This window comes from Condylostylus longicornis, unplaced genomic scaffold (genome assembly GCF_029603195.1).
Source record: "Condylostylus longicornis isolate FDR11 unplaced genomic scaffold, ASM2960319v2 ptg000030l, whole genome shotgun sequence".
Lineage (NCBI taxonomy): Eukaryota > Metazoa > Arthropoda > Insecta > Diptera > Dolichopodidae > Condylostylus > Condylostylus longicornis.
The window spans coordinates 4,601,854-4,620,427 of NW_026577999.1; the positions used below are offsets into that span (position 1 = coordinate 4,601,854).

General features: G+C 28.6%; 3 protein-coding genes across 5 annotated transcripts in view; 2 read left to right on the forward strand and 1 right to left on the reverse strand.

Moving 5' to 3' along the window:
• The window catches only part of LOC129608042 (PP2C-like domain-containing protein CG9801), a 97,980-nt gene that overhangs the window by 43,086 nt on the left and 36,320 nt on the right, over positions 1-18,574 (reverse strand). For all 3 annotated transcript variants that reach the window (XM_055519350.1, XM_055519348.1, XM_055519349.1), the window contains one exon: positions 6,351-6,420. The gene's annotated coding sequence lies outside the window, so the exon portion shown is untranslated. The remainder of the gene's footprint in view (positions 1-6,350; positions 6,421-18,574) is intronic.
• LOC129608113 (serine protease gd-like) lies at positions 2,663-3,527 on the forward strand (the record flags this gene model as incomplete). The annotated part of the gene is made up of 2 exons (XM_055519437.1): positions 2,663-3,042; positions 3,110-3,527. Coding segments are annotated over 2 exons (798 nt in total), but the record flags the coding sequence as incomplete, so codon positions are not given.
• Positions 5,350-6,293, forward strand: LOC129608114 (serine protease gd-like; the record flags this gene model as incomplete). The annotated part of the gene is made up of 2 exons (XM_055519438.1): positions 5,350-5,813; positions 5,873-6,293. Coding segments are annotated over 2 exons (885 nt in total), but the record flags the coding sequence as incomplete, so codon positions are not given.

Sequence of the window (18,574 nt, forward strand, 5' to 3'; positions counted from 1 at the left end):
AGAAGTTTAAGTTGCAGAATTTAAATATTAAACACTTACCATAAATTTTATTGGAAGACGTTTGGTTAGAACGCTATTTTTCCATTAAAGCACAATTCAGTCAATTTTTAATATTATACTTTCATAAAATTTTAATTAAATCTGACAAAATCCATTTTTGAAACTAACGTTAATATGTTAATAAGTTCTCGCTCTATTTGCAATATTTTCTTTCAATTTTAAAAACATAAAACCAATTTTTTCTTCAAATTTTCTGTAGTCTTTCCACAAATATTCAAAGACGACACCAGATCAAACGAACTACTTTTCAATCAATCGAAATTAATGAGATCAGATGAATTTAAATTTTTATTTTAATATAATTATTACAAATTATTAACAAATTATAAATAAGTATTATAAATTTATAAAAAAAAATAAAATTTCATGGCATTCTCCATTCATCGAATTTTATTAATATTAATATAAAATTTCTTAAGGTCAAAAAAAAAGTGACTATGCTATTTGAATAATGTAAAATTATTTTGAAGACTTTAGAAAAGAAATTAAAATGAAGGTAAATTATTAATTTACATTTCCTCTTTAGAAATTTCAAATTTTATACGTCATATTTACATACTTATTATATTTGGTGTAAAGTCCGAATTATAATCATTGACGTATTATTTATTTCCAATCCTCTCAAAATTCAAAAATTTATTTATTTTTACAAATTTTGCCGTCGACATTTTTCCTTAATTTAATTTAATTAATTTTCAATATTAATTATAATCTCATAAAGTTCTGGTCAGTTAAGTGTGCGCTATCATAAATACACTTAATTAAATAAACAAACAAATATAATGTAGCACGTTTTTGTTTTAAAAAATTAACATTTTTCATATAAAATCTCAAATTTTGACGAAAATATTATAAAAAATAATTTTATCTAAATGAAATCATTTATTATTTCCGGATTAAGTCAGATTAATATATAGTTATCTATGTGTTAATATAGAAAAGGTTTTATAAATTAGTATTAGCGTTAGATAAACAATATGTAAAGGAGAAGACGTTTTTCTGGAGGATCCGGATTTAATGAATTGCACGAGCTCTTGGTGCCCGTTAGAGATCTGCTACACTTTGTTAAGAGAATTGTATGTACGGCAAAGGCCTTCTATTGGCCCGTGGAGGGTTGGCAATGGGTCTTCTATTGGCCTTATATTGAGGTTCCCATCTTCCCTCTATATGACTAAACTAACTTAACTAGATAAACTATAGATATACTGTTAAGTGTTAATCATGTTAAGGAAATTTTGTAATCAAATTTATGTATTCTAAACAATTTTATAAACTTGTACTATAAAATTGGAATATTCTAGAAACAACAACATTTCTTAATTTTCGACAACGTAAAATTATAACTGAAATTATGAGATGAGATTTTTTCTCTTTATATTTTAATAGTTCAAAAATCAAGAATTCAAAATTGAAGAATATTACATTTTTGTCAAATGAGAAAGTCAGAATATAAATACGAGTATTAAGCAAGTTTTTCAACTTTTTCAAAAATAATGTGTTATAATAAATTTAAAATTTAATAAAAATCCTGTATTTATAAAATTAAAGCTTGATGACAATATTTCGATTCACGTGCCTATTTAAAATTCTTCTTTTTTTCTCTATAAATTTTAGTAGTTCTTATATTTGTGTTCGATATTAATCAAAAATTATAACGTTTTCAAACCGGTTAATAACAATGTTAAATAAAAACGTGTAAAAAAAATATTTTTTTAATTTTCATTGGAAATGAATATAATAAATTAATTATAATGTTTTTATTAAAAAAATGTCATTTTATTAAAAAACAATTTTAGGAATATCGTAATAGAATTTTATTTTAGTATATCGAATACGTGCGAGTATAAGGGTACTACATTTTAAATGACGCAATTAACGGTAATAAATCTATTAATGAACAATCCACATAAATTTTTTCCTTCATCTAACACTATGCGTTGAAATTTTCATTTTAATTCCACAGAAAAATAACTACTAAACCACTGGTGTCTAATTTCTACTTATGAAAAGCATATAAGGATTAAATATAATATTTTTGAACATTAATTACAAATGAGTTTAGAACTAATTAAATATTTTTAGAACTCCTATATTTTTAGAGCTAATTAAAAAAATTCAATTTATTTAAGTTATAATTAAATTAATCAAAAATTCTTAATCTAATTCAGAAATTAAAATATGTATAAAAAAAAATTATTTATTTCAAGGATTATGCAGGAAGAATTCATTTAACAAAAAATAATGTAGAGGCGACAAAAGATATTGCAAAAAATAAACCAATTGTATTTGAAGTTGATTTTCCAACAACAAATCCTGTACCAACTGTTCAAGAAATTATTTCAAATAATCAAATTATATGCAGTAATCCAGGTTCGTATATACAAATATTTATTTAAAATCCTAAAATAATTAAAATTATTTTCTTCTTTATTAAAATTAAATTAAAGCTTACCAAAATGATGGCAGTGAAATTATTTTAACACATAAATTAAATGTTCCAAGTTCAATTCAATTAGCTGGAAATTTACAATCATCAAGAAGACCAATTGCAAATCAACAAAATCAAAATTTGGCACAAAATTTACCAACTAGAAATGTTGTTAGTAGCGGTGGTCCTGTTTCATGTGGAACAACTACAGTACCAGTTAATTTAATTTTTGGTGGTAAAAAAATGAAACCAGGTAGCTGGCCATGGTTAACAGCAATATTTGTAAATGATAAAGGACGATTTACTTATATATGTGCTGGTAATTTGATATCACCGCAAGGAATAATAACAGCTGCACATTGTGTTACAATACCTGGAGGAATTCGTAATCCACAGGATATTAGAATTGGATTAGGTATATATAATATTGATAATTGGAATGATCCAAATGCTCAAATAGCCGGTGTTAGTAATGTTATACCACATCCTGAATATTCACGTCAGAAAATATATGATGCTGATATTGCGGTTATAATCTTAGATAGACCATATAGGTAATTATAATTGAAAATATTTTTTTTTAATAATTGAATTAGCATCGTTTTTTTTTTTCTTTTGTAGCTATACTAATTTTGTGCGACCAGTTTGTATGTGGAGAGATGAATTTGGTACAGCGACAGATCGTGAAGGACAAGTAGCTGGTTGGGGTCTTGCTAAACCTAATGGTGGTTCAGAAAAAGAACCAAGTATTGTAGAAGCACGTATTGTTAGTGATCAAAAATGTTTGCGATCAAATGATGCATTTGGTACGATAACATCAGAACGGAATTTGTGTGCAGGTTATCGTGATGACACAGGACCATGTCAAGGTGATTCAGGCAGTGGACTTATAATTGATATTGGTGGTAAATGGTTTTTAAGAGCAACAGTTTCAGGTGCAATATCACACGTTCAAAAAGTATGTGATCTTAAACAATATGTCATTTATACTGATGTTGCACAATTTTCTAATTGGATAAGTCAGTATATAAGATTTTAATATATATGATTGTAAAAAATATAATTTCGGTTTAGTTAGTAAATTAATGTAAATTTTAGAATTATGTTAAGAGAGAGTTAAATTATTTATTAAATAATTAAGAAAATATTAGTGATATTTTAAAATATAATTAAATCAATTAATTTTACAAAATTATAGTAATTTTTTTCATTTGAAGTACGAATTATTAACTTTAAACATAAAGCGTAGCTAATTTTACAAAATTTTAACCGTACTGCATAAATCTCCATTCATTTCTAATATTGTCAAATAATTTTAAATCAAAATATATACATACTCGTATCTGTAGATATACTCTAAGGCGGTGTACAATAAAAATTGTATCCGTAAAACTTATTTGTCACGAAATTTTACTCATTAATTGCTCATCAATTGCTCGTTAATAATGTTGTTGATCAATCATTCATTCTTAAAATAATAAGAAAAAAATCAGTGGCTACACGTGATTTTATAATTTGACAATTAAAATTGTGGTAAACAAAACAATGTGAAAGAAAAAATATACAACCGAGTTTTATTATTCTTACCGCCAAATTTCAAGTTTTTTAATTTTTGTTTATTTTTATTTTAATAGAACAAGTTACACTCGTAACCGGTTATATAGAGCATTAAAATAATATAAATTTTTTGAATCATTCCTATAAATATCGTATTCCAATCAAATAAAATACAAAATTAAATAATTTCTACGTCATTTGAATTTTGAAATTCTGACGACAATCGATTAGATGTACATGTAGTTTTAAACTAAACTTCTAAGGGATGACATCTCCATTGTTAAGTGTTTTTTATTTTTAAAATTATTTTCTAAACTATTAAATCGGATGTAGTATAATACTCGTAAAATAAAAAAGTTTAATATACCATAATATGTTTTACAAATTTATAAAATACATTAAATTTAAAACGAAAAGCAATAAATTTATAAATTATGGTTAAAAAAAATTTGACATTGTTTCTGATAATAACCTTAATAATAAAAATAAATTGTCAACATGTGCCGTCAGTGTCATGCCCTCATATATTTAATTATATTCAAAATCCACAAAATGGTTTAATCGAAGGACGAATTAAAGTGAATGATATAAGAACAGGACCAAATATAGTTGCAATAAGGATGACGTACTCCACGAGCGTTGGTTTAGTAAGTACTTTTCATTATCTTATATTTTAGTAATTTAAACTGAAATATTCATTAGAGTAAATATAACCTGAAACAAAAAATCTATTATACAAAATAAATTATTAAAAAGTTATTTCAAATAAAGAAATTAAAATCGCCTGCGTAAATAAAAGTTAAATATTAAGTTTTTATTACAATTTGACAGAGAATGTCAAATCATTCTTACGTCAATTAGAATTTCTTCAGATATTTGTCAAAATACCACAAATTTTCCAGATTTTTTTTCTCTTCTTAAAGTTGTGTGATAAGGCAGGAAATTATTATGAACAATTTACTTTTGAATTCAATAGACTCTTCTTTATTTTATTTATAAATTTTTAATATTTTAGGGTAATTCTGGAAAAATAAAACTAGTTAAAAGTAATAGCGGAGGAACAATAGCAAGGGAAGTTTATTATCATCATCCAATCATTTATAGAGTTATATTTCCACGATCACCTGTAATACCGATTATAAAGGAAATTTATTCGAATGGTCGTATTATTTGCAGCAATCAAGGTAACTAACGAAAAGATAAAAAATTTAAGAAATATTTCAATAATTTTATTTTAATTAAAAGTACCAAATCGTGGTGTCCGACATATTACATTAACACATCGCCTAAATGTACCACATATAACGCAATTAGCTGCTGCTAACGATCAAATAACGAACATTAGAGGAAATCAAATACCAGCAACACAAAATATTGGAACACCAAGCTCTACCTCCAACAATATATGCGGAACTACAAATTTCCCAGTATATTTGATTTATGGAGGAAAAAAAAATACACCTGGCTCATGGCCATGGTTGGTACCAATATTTAAAAGAAAACAATCGGGAGAACAAAAATACATTTGTGGTGGTAATATTATTGCTCCACATGCTATAATAACAGCTGCACATTGCGTTATTGACAATGGAAGAGTAAATAGAGCCCAAGATGTTCTTATCGGTTTAGGAATATACAATATTTTTAATTGGAATCAACCATATACTCATATATCAAGAGCCAGTAGAATAATACCACATCCTGAATATAGTGTGAAATCTATATATGATGCAGATATTGCATTAATATTTTTAGATAAATCATATAGGTATTCTAATAATTTTAAATATTAAATTTGAAAAAAAAATTTAATATTATTGATTTTAGTTATAATCATCTGATACGACCAGTTTGTATATGGAGTGGATCAAGTGATTTAAATTATGTTATAAATCGTAATGGTAGAGTTGCTGGATGGGGACAATCTAAAATAAGTGGTGGCAGAGTAGCTGAACCAAGTATAATTAATGCACAAATTGTTTCTAGTGAAAAATGTCTTCGTTCCAATGAAGCATTTAGTAGTATTACAACATCAAGAAATTTTTGTGCTGGTTATCGTGATGGTAAAGGTCCATGTAAAGGTGATTCTGGAAGTGGATTAATGATGGATTTAGCTGGTAGATGGCATTTAAGAGGTATAGTTTCTGGCTCCTTACAACATGCAGTAACTACTTGTGATTTAAGAGAATATGTGGTATACACTGATGTAGCACAATTTATAAATTGGATACATTCATACATACGTTAAAAATTTTTCAAGTTTTTTTCTTGCGTTTTATGTAAATAAAATTAAAAAAAAACTTACCATACGGGCACTAAATGGATACTTGAAATTGGGGTATTACAAAATAAATCTTCTCAATTTTCGTCAAAATCTGCAAAAGAATAAAAATATTAAGAGAAATTAATAATTGAATAAATTTTTCATTGATATTCTAAATTTTTAGGTACTTTTATATTTATATTGTAAATCAAAATTTGCAAAACATTTCAAGTTCACTAATTCATTTTTGCTCATTTTTCTCCAATTTAACAAAAATATTTGAATTATTAAATAGTTATAATCCTATTTTTTCCAACTTAATCATAGAAAAAATGTTAAGAATTTTAATGCAATAATAATTTAATGGAGCATTTAATGTACAATATTTTTTAAAATTTGGTAAGACCAAATACTAAATCATTATGAAAATAAAATAGAAGCAAACCTCAAAACAATACTAAAAAGGACGAAAGCAATTTTTTTCATCTTAATTTTAAATACTTAGAGTAACCCTCAATATACAAAAATTATTCGACCAAAGTATTTTAATGAACAATAAAATGAGCCACTTAATTCAATTCTGTAAAAAAAATTTTAATTTTAGGATCTGCTTCTTTTGCTTTCTGTTTTTCGACAAAAAAAATGTGTACGCAATTACACTTCAGTTAGTTTTTAATTAAATTAACACAGGACTCCATCTTAACAAAGAAAAATAATGTGCATAGGTTATGGTATACAAGAATGTTTAAGTGTACAATAATTGTGTACCTTGAAAATGCTTATTTTAACTTCAAAGGTAATTTTGTAATCTAATTATAAATTGGTTTTGAATGATGTGTCTAAAGTTAACCAAAAATTAAGTAAGAAAATATGGGAAATAATTTTAAGAGAAAACATATTATGTTTGATTTAAGGGTTTAATAAATTTCAATAAAAATTAATGAATAATTTTAAAACACAAAACATAAAAGTAAATTATTTTTTGTACCTTATTTTGTAATATTATTATAAAGGTTATTTTTAAGAATTTAAAATATAATAAATCATATAATAAAGACTTTCAAAACTAAATTTTCACAAAATAGAAAAACTATATAAAAAATTACAGGAATTATTGAAAAAGCAGAATAAAAAGCCTTAGAACACTAGGAAAACATTTTAGGGAAAATATTAACCGAATTAAGTTAAGGATGAAGTGTAGTAGAACAAATACATATAAATATTTAAATTAACAACTAAATCACTTTGGTTTACCAGTATTGTACAATTTGTACAATAGAAAGCATTACTTGCGACTATTACATTTGAAATAGGCTTCCATTCGATTAAATATTTTATGCCACCACCTCCCCATGTAGTACCATAAAGTAGGATGCCGCCACCTCTCTATGGATGTCCAATATGTTGTCTACGAGAGTTGCAGAGATTGCTGTGGGGCAGAGCACCCTAAAGATGCGCGTGGCTAAGGGTTACCCAAATGGTTCTATCTGCTAATGTGGAGTTTCGTGGTGGATGGAGCCTTTGATAAGCTGCCTCGTCATGTAATTGGTTTCCATACTTATGCCGATGATATTGTCATCTTCGATAGGGGCAAGTTTGAGGAGACTATTTGTAATATAGTGAAAACGATTACGAGTGGCCCAGGCCTGGTGCGATGCTGTAGGCCTCAAACTTAACCCTAGTAAGACGACCCTAGTGCCTTTCACTAGGAAAAGAAAGCTGGAGCATCAGCGCACAGTTCACGTGTTCGGGGCGCGGCTGTAGAGAGAAAATCGGAGGTCAAATACCTAAATACCAAAGCGAAGGCTGCCATTTTCGGGTTGGGAAGAAATGGAGTTGGAACGATCGGAGCGAGGGATCGAGGTCGTCTGGTCCGGAAGGTTGCGCTCCTATCGATGGCTAGAGACGACATGGTAAGGAGGTACATCTTCGAGAAATATTTTGCCTCGTTGCTGAATAATAGGAGGGACTGAGAGCGTAACTTTCAGGCCGTTCAGGGAACACACGTTATTAGATGGTACGCAGATGGATCAAAAACCAGTATGGAAACGGCTGCGGGGGTGTTTGGGCCAAGAACCAAATTCTCCGAACCTATGGGAACTTTTCTGAGTGTGTTTCGGGCCGAGGTACACGCCATTGAATTGTAAGTGTGGTTCAACCTGGAAAGGAGGTATCGGAACAGGAGAAAATGATTATGTCGGGTAGCCGGCCTGCGATCGGAGCGCTGAACTCGTTTTCAGTATCCTTCGCGGCAGTATGGGGCTGTCTTGAGAGCAAGGAGAAGGGCAAACATACCTCTTCTTGGATCGGAGTCCTTCTGCGGAATTAGACCACATACTATCCGTTGAGAATTAAGGAAAGAATCAGAAAGAAGGCTGGAGAAGTCTTCCGGGACAGCGGAAAGTCAACGAGCTCCTGGGAGGTTAAAACCAGAAGCGATTAAAGAAATAGATCCTTATACGTAGTCGCGGTGCACTGTTACCCCCGTTGCATAAATCTACGAATCTGCAAGTATTTTATTGATTCTCGCTAGGTTAGGTAAGGTTAGGTCGCACGCCCCCAGAAGGGTACACCTTGACCACTAAGGCCCGTTGCGATGCCGCCGGATCCCCCCTCTCTCCCTCACTAGAACCAGCCCGAGTTCTTCAGAAACCGTGGCCCGCTCAAAAAAGTGGAATCCAAGAGACCTCCGCCTGGAGTTTGCGAACGCCGGACAGGAACATAACAGGTGGGTCAGCGTTTCGTCCTCCTCCTCGTCTTAGCAGCTCCTACAGAGATCGTTTGCATGGCGGCCCATCCTCCTGGCATGATCGCCAATCACACAGTGTCCAGCTAAAACCCCTATCACCGCGCCAATATCTTCCCGTCGGAGAGATATTAGATTCTTCGTGCGCCGCAAGTCTAGCTTTGGTCACAACTTCCTTGCCGCATTACATGTAGTTCCATTCGCCCATCTAAGATTGGTACGTTCTGCACTGCGTAGCAGCAGCTTGTGAGTGCTTAGAGGCATGCCCAGGTCCTCCTTTTCAGGTAGAATTCCAAAAGTCGTTCCATGTCTCGCAAACTCATTCGTCTTGCAATTCCCTGAGATCCCACTGTGTCCGGGAACCCAAACCAAGTTTAACTCGAACTGCCTCGCCATCTCGTTAAGAAACGACCTACAATCAAGGAGCGTTCTGGACGTAGAGGTCTCCGGCTCCAGTGCCCTTATTGCAGTCTGGCTGTCCGCGAAGATGCTAACACTGCCCGCGGACACCACATGCTCACCAATCCAGCACAGAGCCTCCCCAATTGCGACCACCTCTGCCTGAAAGACACTGCAGTGGTCCGGCAGATGGAAGGAAAGCTCAACTCCCAATTGCTCAGAGTAAACACCCATGTAGAAATTGACGGAGCCATCCCTGACCGCGTCCAGCCAGCTTTGCCTCGGCAGGACCGATGCCCCGAAATTCCTCACGAATGAGAGCACGGGAGGAACCAAATCAACTGACCCCACTCCGTGACCCGTGGGTCAACACGACCACTGCGATGCGGCCCCAAGGCGGACTGCAGACTCCGCAGCCATCTGCTTGCCCAGTATATCTAATGGCAGCAGATGCAAGAGAATCTCAAGAGTCTGTGTAGGGGCGGAGCGCAGAGCTCCACCAACACACACCATTACCATCCTCTGAATCCTGCTGATTTACCTTAGGTTTAAGGAAGTACGGAGCGCCGGCCACCACATCAGAACTCCGTACATCAGAATCGGTCTCACAACCGCGGTGCACAGCCAATAAACCATGTTTGGTTTCAGGCCCCACCTCTTCCCGATGGCCCTTTTGCACGAGTAAAGCGCAATAATTGCTTTCTTTACTCTCTCCATGATGTTAAGTCTCCAGTTCAGCTTTGAATTCAGAAAAAGCCCCAGGAATCTAGCCTCCCTGCTGAAGAATAGGCCGATTCCGCCAAGTTTCGGAGGAGCCACGCCCGGAATCTTATCTCCTACTGAAAACGACTAGGTTAATAGATAGCCCACAGTCGGTCGCCCAGTTCGAAACTAGGCTAAGAGCCCTCTGTATTCTCGCTAACAATATACTAAATGCACATTGCACTTAGAAAATATATATTTGCTACCATATTGTATGAAAAAATTGATTTCTCTATTAAATGTAAATATGGACATAAAGTGTTAATTCACTCGTTGCGTGGAAATATTTCTGACAATTCACTAAAAAATTCATCCTGGAATGCAATAGAAATTAGAATACACCATTGACGTGTCACTTATGCAGTTGGCTCCAACGATGAGTTTTTTTAACTCTGTTTTTTATTTAAATATAAATTGTACTCAAATGTATAGATTATGGCAAACATCAGCTAATTACTACATATACTTCACTTAGACTCCCTGCTTGTGGTTTGGGAGAAATATAATACTCGTAAAGCATGAAATATTATTATTATTTTAACAAAAAGAAAATTATTTATGAGTATAACATATTTTATAAAAGGTACACTATTGCAATATATACAGTTTCAAATAATATACACACGTTATTTATACTTAAGAAATTAAGGTTCCCAAAATAAAAACTCATCTTCACATAATTCTTATGTTAACACAACTATTCACTTTAATCATATTTGTATCATGTTATATATATAAACTTAAATTGTTTTGCGTTCTCCTTCAAGCCCTTCCCTTTCTTCATCTACAACTTTTGGAGCAAGCAAACATATTATTAAAAAAAAAATGGATCTAATAAAATTAAATTATCATCGCAAAGCAAACATAAAGCACAATTTTCTTTTTGCATAATTTTATCTTTGTTTTCAAAATTTTTATATCATGCAATTTATCTCATGAATAAATTTAAAAAAAGAAATGTAGACGAGATGGAAACAAAAAAAAATTAAAAAATTCTATCTGAATTTGAATAAGACAAGAAAAAAATAATAATAAGATAAGAAATTAATACTTATAGACACTTGCGATGAGTTCACAATGTTTGTGTATCAAAGAGATGTGGCGCTTTATATTGTTATTTATAGTATGTACAGTGGTTAATTCGATAAAAGAAAGCAAATGACCTCAATGTTAACCTAATATTCATCCCCTTTTTTAAGCTAAAATTAAATTTAACGTGTATAATAACTGTTATACTGTACTGTTATAATCTACTGTTATACTGTATGTAGATATTATTAAGGGAATATTTTATGTGACATTATTGGCACAAAATTATTTGTAATTTTCGTTTTCATTTTCACAATTTAGTTTGTTAAATTAAAAAAGAATCTAATAAATTTCTAGATTTCTTATGCCCTGTAAACCCTCTAAATCTATCATATTCGAATAAATAATTAAATTTTTGTTAACAAAAAATTAAAACCATAAGTTGAATAAACCTAGATCCCAAATATTTCGTAAAAAAACTGTTAATCAACAAAACAAAATTGCAATTTTTTTTGAAAATTGCATAAATTTGATATGCTCGTATTTATGAAACATACGCATAAGAACATAAAAAACTGTAATACGGAATATATTTAATTCCATATCCCCAATTTAGTAAAAGAATGTACGTATGCATTACAAGTCGTTTACGTAGTATTCCACATTAAAATGCATGAGCATAATTTCTTTTTTACTTACACCAGAAACATACACTATCAGAATTCTTACATGCACATATGTAAACACATTATACTTATATAGGAGATATATCTAAGTATGTTAATACTTATAAACTCGTCATTAAAACCTCAGACTGCCGAAAAAAATAAATTTCTATTTTGTTTTGAAAATTTTAATCACTTGAAAAAATTACATAGCCTTTGCATTGTGTACAATATATTTTTAATCTTAAGGAATCAAATTCTTGTATATTATCAAACAGGAATTTATGGAACCGATATTAATATCACATATTTAAATAATCATTCATTTTGATTTTAAATTAAGCTTCATCAATAGTATTTTTCATATTATATGTAAATTAATCGTATTCCATTAATTTCATCAATTTTTATTTGAAAATATGCAATAATAAAGAATTATTTTTTTCTTCCAAAAAAAAATTGCATACATTTAGGATAAATCAAAAATTTATTTCTATATTAAATACAATATAAAATTTATCTAAAAAATTAGAGTAGAAAATTTTTATTTACCATCTTTAAAAATTATGTTAGTTAATTCTTAGAAATCATTGAACACATACCAACCAGTTCAATATATATGTATATTAGGTTTATACATACATACAATATGTACGTACCCATATTTATTATATTTATCTGATAAAAATTGAATTTTTCCAATAAAAACATTATTTTCCCTTTTTTCCTCAGAACTTTTATAAAATTTTATGAACCATATTAAGATTTTAAATAATGACATATACATATACACATACATATACATATACATACATACATATCTATGGCAAAGGAAAAAAAAAATTATTCTTTCTAAGAAAGTTCACATGAAAATCATAAGAAATTTTATGAAAACTTTTTCCCCCAACAGAATAAAAAAGAAAGCAAAAACCCCATTAAAATCACAATGTAAATTCTTTACTGTTATAAAAAAGAACAAAAAAAAAATGCCGACAGTTTTTTCCTCTAATATCCTTCGAATTTTTTTTTTTATTATCAAAATTATTTTATAATGCAGCAAAATATTTTTGTATTGCAAAATAATATCTTTATCCTCCTCTTGTAAACACTCACACACATGTACTCGTATATGCACAGTGCTGTAATAAAATATATGTACATCCACAAATTTTTAAGATATTAAGTAAGACATTATCCTTTATTTTTGTGTGTGTTTGTTTTGTTTCTTTTTGGTTTCGTTTTTTCGTTACTACACTTTTACAGTAATGAAATATTAAATGAAAAAAAAAGGAGAAAAAATATTCCAGACAAAATATTTTTTTATTTTCTTTTGTTTTTTTTTTTGTCTTCTCATATTTTTTGGTATTTTACTCATTTTTTCTACCCAAAAACGTGACAAAAATTTTTTAATATTTTTAAAGCCAGTCTGCCTATATATACGTATTTATTAAGTTTTTTTTTTTATACAAAAGGGTAGTAAACTCAAATGATTATCTGAACATTGGCTTCAAAAGAAAATAAAAATCAAATTTAGATTTTAAAATAATTTCATCAGATTAAAAACAATGTATACGCAAACATACATATTATATGTGCGTATGTTTATAAAATTAATATGTAAACATGTTTGTCGCCAAAACTTAATGAAATTGCGTCTAAACAATTTGAAAATGAAGCAATTAAAGATTAATTTTGTTTACTCGGACTATCGAGTCACATGTGATATTTATCGTAAATGTTGCAAAAACTTTATTATAGACGCGAATCTTTTATATGAATTGGTTTGTGTTTACAATAATAATATCGAACTTTTCATGGTAAATATCACTATCAGATAGTGATGCTTCTATCATGTATCTACTCGGAATAAGCCTCAATATATCAATTTTTGTATAAAGCTATACATTAGAATCGCCAAAGGACCAACATTCTGTAGAATAAACAAAACTAAAATCATTTTTTAGCTAAGAATTTTCTTTAAGACCAATTAGCATTTATTATTTTAGCTTTGCCTGCTGGCTCTATACTACGAAATTTTTCAGTATTAAAATCCAAAGCATGTTAGTGAGAACATTAAGATATTGAATGCTCGATTTATCTCAGTGTATATGTAAATCGATATTCCCTTATACGTTTACATGTCCTTTGTATCCTATTATTGATATTTCAGAAATAACACTTAAATATTTTAAAATTGTATTCAAATTAAAAATTAATTTTTTATTATAAGAAAAGAAAAGATTAATTTATTTAATTTTAATAACCTTGAACTTGTTTATTCTCTTTGCTCTGACCGGATTCATACGTTATATATATGTATGCATATATATTGTAACTTTTATAGAAGAGATGGTTATTATAATGTTCAGAAAATTTATACATATATATATATGCAACTACACACGCAATTAAGAAAATAAATTAAAAAATTACATAGAGTTTAAAATTGAAAAAAATTCTTAGGGTTTTTAAAGTTCAAAAGTGAAATATAATATGCAAAAAATTTAATCTTAAATTATATGCAACAGAAAAAAAAAAAAGAAAATGACTACGTGATAATGCCCAGCCAACTAGTATTTCATCTACAAATATACGCGTACATAGAGTATATAGCGCCATCCACAAAATGCCTCATGTACACTTATATTAATAGACACAAGTACGAGTATCGTATATAAACTTGTTCATTAAAACGCATGCAAGTTGTTTACGTAAGAGAACTTGTAAAAGAAAATATAACTGCAAAATTATAAGTAAGTATGTTTGTTCGAAAACATGTATACATAAGTATACATAGTTATAACCATGTGCAATAATAATATACATTTTTATACACACATACATGTATAAAATTTTCTCAATTAAAGTTAATTATGGGCACATAAACCTTTATAATATTTTAAATTCTACTGCAAATTAAGCATTACAAAGGCAGAAAAGGAAAAAATAAAAAAAAAACAATTTACGGTGTGGGTAAAATTAGATATAATTTTTTTCTTATTTTAAAGATTAATTTAAGAAATAAAAAAGCAAAAAAAAAGAAAAAATTACGGAGGATGTTGTTTTTTTTATACAGAACGAAAATAAAAATTAAAAAATAAAATATGATGCGACCAGCACATAATCAACCGCAAAAGTATTGTCCAGTTTCGCTAAAAAGTTGCACAGATTATGATAATGGGTCTTAGTTTAAATTCACTTTAACCTATCCGAATTCCCTGAAAATTTCGCCGATTGATTTAGGTAGCAACCAGAACTCAAATATTACATTTCAAGAAATTCCGTCAAACATTTCCTTAGACATGATAAAAAAAATATAAAATCGGTCCATAGTACGATTCCCAAACCCCGATATTTTCAAAAAAAAATTGCAAGTTCATTATTCTAATTCTCTAAATTCAAATTTTAAGTTTCAAGGAATTTAGTCAATTAACTTCTCTGAGTATGGGAAAACAAATTTAAATTCGGTCGTAGTAAAAGACCAGTTACTGATACCTAATCTCAGCGAAAAGTTGGATGGCCTCTTGTTCTGTTAAAGTCGCCTGAAACTTGACATACTCAAAAAAATTTATCTAACCGTCCCATCCTTGAAATCAGCTCAGATATAAAATTTTTTGAAAGTCAGTTAAGCCAAACCTGAAATACTGATCTGCACAGACAGACTGACGGATAGACCGACAAATATCTCTCTAAAAATAGTTTTTTCGGGTTTATTTACCATGGACAAGTGTATTTCCACCGGAAAAACGACATGCAAATTCGGGGCCGTCACATAACCTCCCTTACTGTCGGTAATTATATGCAATGCGCTCCGTAATTATACATTATTGCAAAGATTATTGAAAATGCAGTATTTATGCAATGAACTTAACTCAAAATACTGATTATCAGTACTCTTACTCGTACACTTATGATTTACTTAATACTTATACTTTCCAATTTCTAATTCAATTTCCATATTTATTTTTAGATTTACTTTAGTTTATTCACTCATTGTATTTAATCATTTAAAATTTTAAAACATAAATTCAATCTGCACATTTTTATTCGAAGTATCTAAGAATGTATTGTGCTAAGTATATAAAGAACATGAAACCGAAGCGCCATGCCGCCATGCAGAGATAATTTCACGGTGTGATTATAATGGAATTACATGGAGCTAAATGAAATAAATATTTTTAAAATAATATTTACATTAATGTACATCAATATTCTGTATATAAATATATGTACGTAAATATGTATACACATACATTATAAAGTACAAGTTCAAAAAGTATTCTAATTATGACGCTTTTATTAGCTTTTATTTTCTAAATAAAAATTTTCGAGGAATAATAAACAATTTTTTTTTTTTTTGATTTTTAAAACAAAAACTGCTTTCTTTGTGGGAATTTAATTAAGATTGGTTTTCAAAATTAATTCTGTTTTTCAAAAACATTAAATTTTATAATTTTTAAATTAATAAAAATTAATTAATAACTTTGTTGTTCTTAGCAACAATTTTCAAATACTTAAATTTGAGAAATAATATTGTATTTTACGGACATTTCTGAAGATCAATTCCTTAAGATATCGAAAGAAAACGCTTGCTAATCGCTATTAATTGAGAAAGACTCATTTGATAATAGTTGAAGGAAGTGCAATTGACACTTGTATTAAATTATTTCAGTTACTGGTCATATGCGTAAGGTTGATTACAAAATCAGATTTACGCAAATATTTCGAATACTAGCTCTTCATTTCTAAGCTAAAATATTATTTAATTCTAGAATTCTTAAAAATTTTTTGATTTCAAAATTATATTTCCATATTTTATTTTTGTAAAATTCTAGGAGTGCTTTGTTGTAATGAAAAATTTATTAAAGTTTTTAAGCAATAATTCAAAATAATTACCCACGTTTTGCGGTAATAACGTTAAGCTGACATAAATGGACATTTTATCTAATGTTTGGCACTAAATATAGAAAACAATGAAAAAATTCAAAATTTTTATTGAGCTTCATACGAAAATATATATGTACATATACATATAAGTACTCGTAACAACAATTAAACGATTAGTTTTTAAGTGCAGCCATACCCCTTCCAAAACTGAAGAATCCCGTTTCGGTATCTTATTAATCGGTAATTATTATAAGCTGAAATCATTCTTGAAAACAGTTTTAAACTTTCATTACACATTTTTAAAGTGAATTATAGAAAATTTTTCATCTTAATAATCTTAATTGTTTTTTAATTTTTTTCAATTAATTTTACAAGTTCAATGCCGCAGATTAATCGCAATTTTCACTTTCTCTTTTGTTTTCTATAAAATTATTATAAAATTTAAATTGAAAATATTTGCGTTAAACATTGCATGAATCAATTTTTTATTTAGTTGAAAATAGCACGAAAATAAATTCATTTTCAATTGAAATTATAAAGAAACTATGAGTAAATTAAAAAAAATAATTAAAAATAAATTATAATATTAAGTATATACACTGTACATAATGTTCATAATTAATTAATTTTTTCATTAAAATTGAAAATAAAATTGTGGAAGGAACAACAAATATTTACGCTTATTGAGCGTAAACTATGTATGTAACTTACATTTTTTTTTGTCATATTTTTTAAATTTAATTAAATGCATCATTCCAAAGAATATCTGGGTATATGTAAATAGGCACACAGATGTGACTAGAGTTTCAGAGATAAGGATGAAATGTATTTTATTACAAAGATAACAATCTGGCCATTCATAAAGCCTGCACATTCACGATAATTTTTTGAATAACAAAAAAATCTTCAAAATAAAGAATATGCCATATTTCTCCTAGAATTTTCCATAAATACTTGGATTTTCTTGTTGAGTATTTTAGTAAAAATATAAATTTTTAGAATTTATTCTGAATTTAATTAGAAATTTTTGACTTCAGACCCATCAAAGCTTCTTCAGGCCCTGCTTTGTAATATAATACCTACACCAATTTTTATATTTTTTGTCAAAATCATTTTTAGATATCGAACGTAAGTTCTTAAGTACGAGTACATACATTTTTTAATTTTTTTTTCGCAAGACTAACTTTAAATTAAGCAAGTCAACTGCCTTACATTGCATAAATTATAATTTTTTTCTGCATTTTTCTTTGTGAAATGTAAATGATCTTTAATAATTTTTTCATTTTATTTTTTATTAATGTATTTTAAAATATAAAATATAAACAGATCATGAGATGAATGACTTTAATGTCTTTATAATGTTTTTTCTTCCTGTCCATAATGTGCAATATTATAATATTCAACTATAAATAGTTTATAGTTCAAAAACTATCTACATTATTATACTTATTTATAAAGAACTGAGTATATATACTCGTATAACAATAACGTACATGTGTATGTAAAGTAAAAGTATAAAAATTCGAAAAAGAAATTGAAAATGAAAATCAGATTTTTTCCTTCTCTTATTCTTTAATCAACGCGAATATAATGTTCGTACATATATATATGAATGTAGCTAATAATTTTTAATGGTCTTAAAATTACTGCTCAATCTCAACAAAAAAAAAAATAAAAAAAAAAAAAAAAAATTTATTTTTCTGTTTTAATAACGACTAAATTAAATTTTGAATTATTAATTTTCCTCGTGATTTCATTTATGATATGCAAAAAAAATA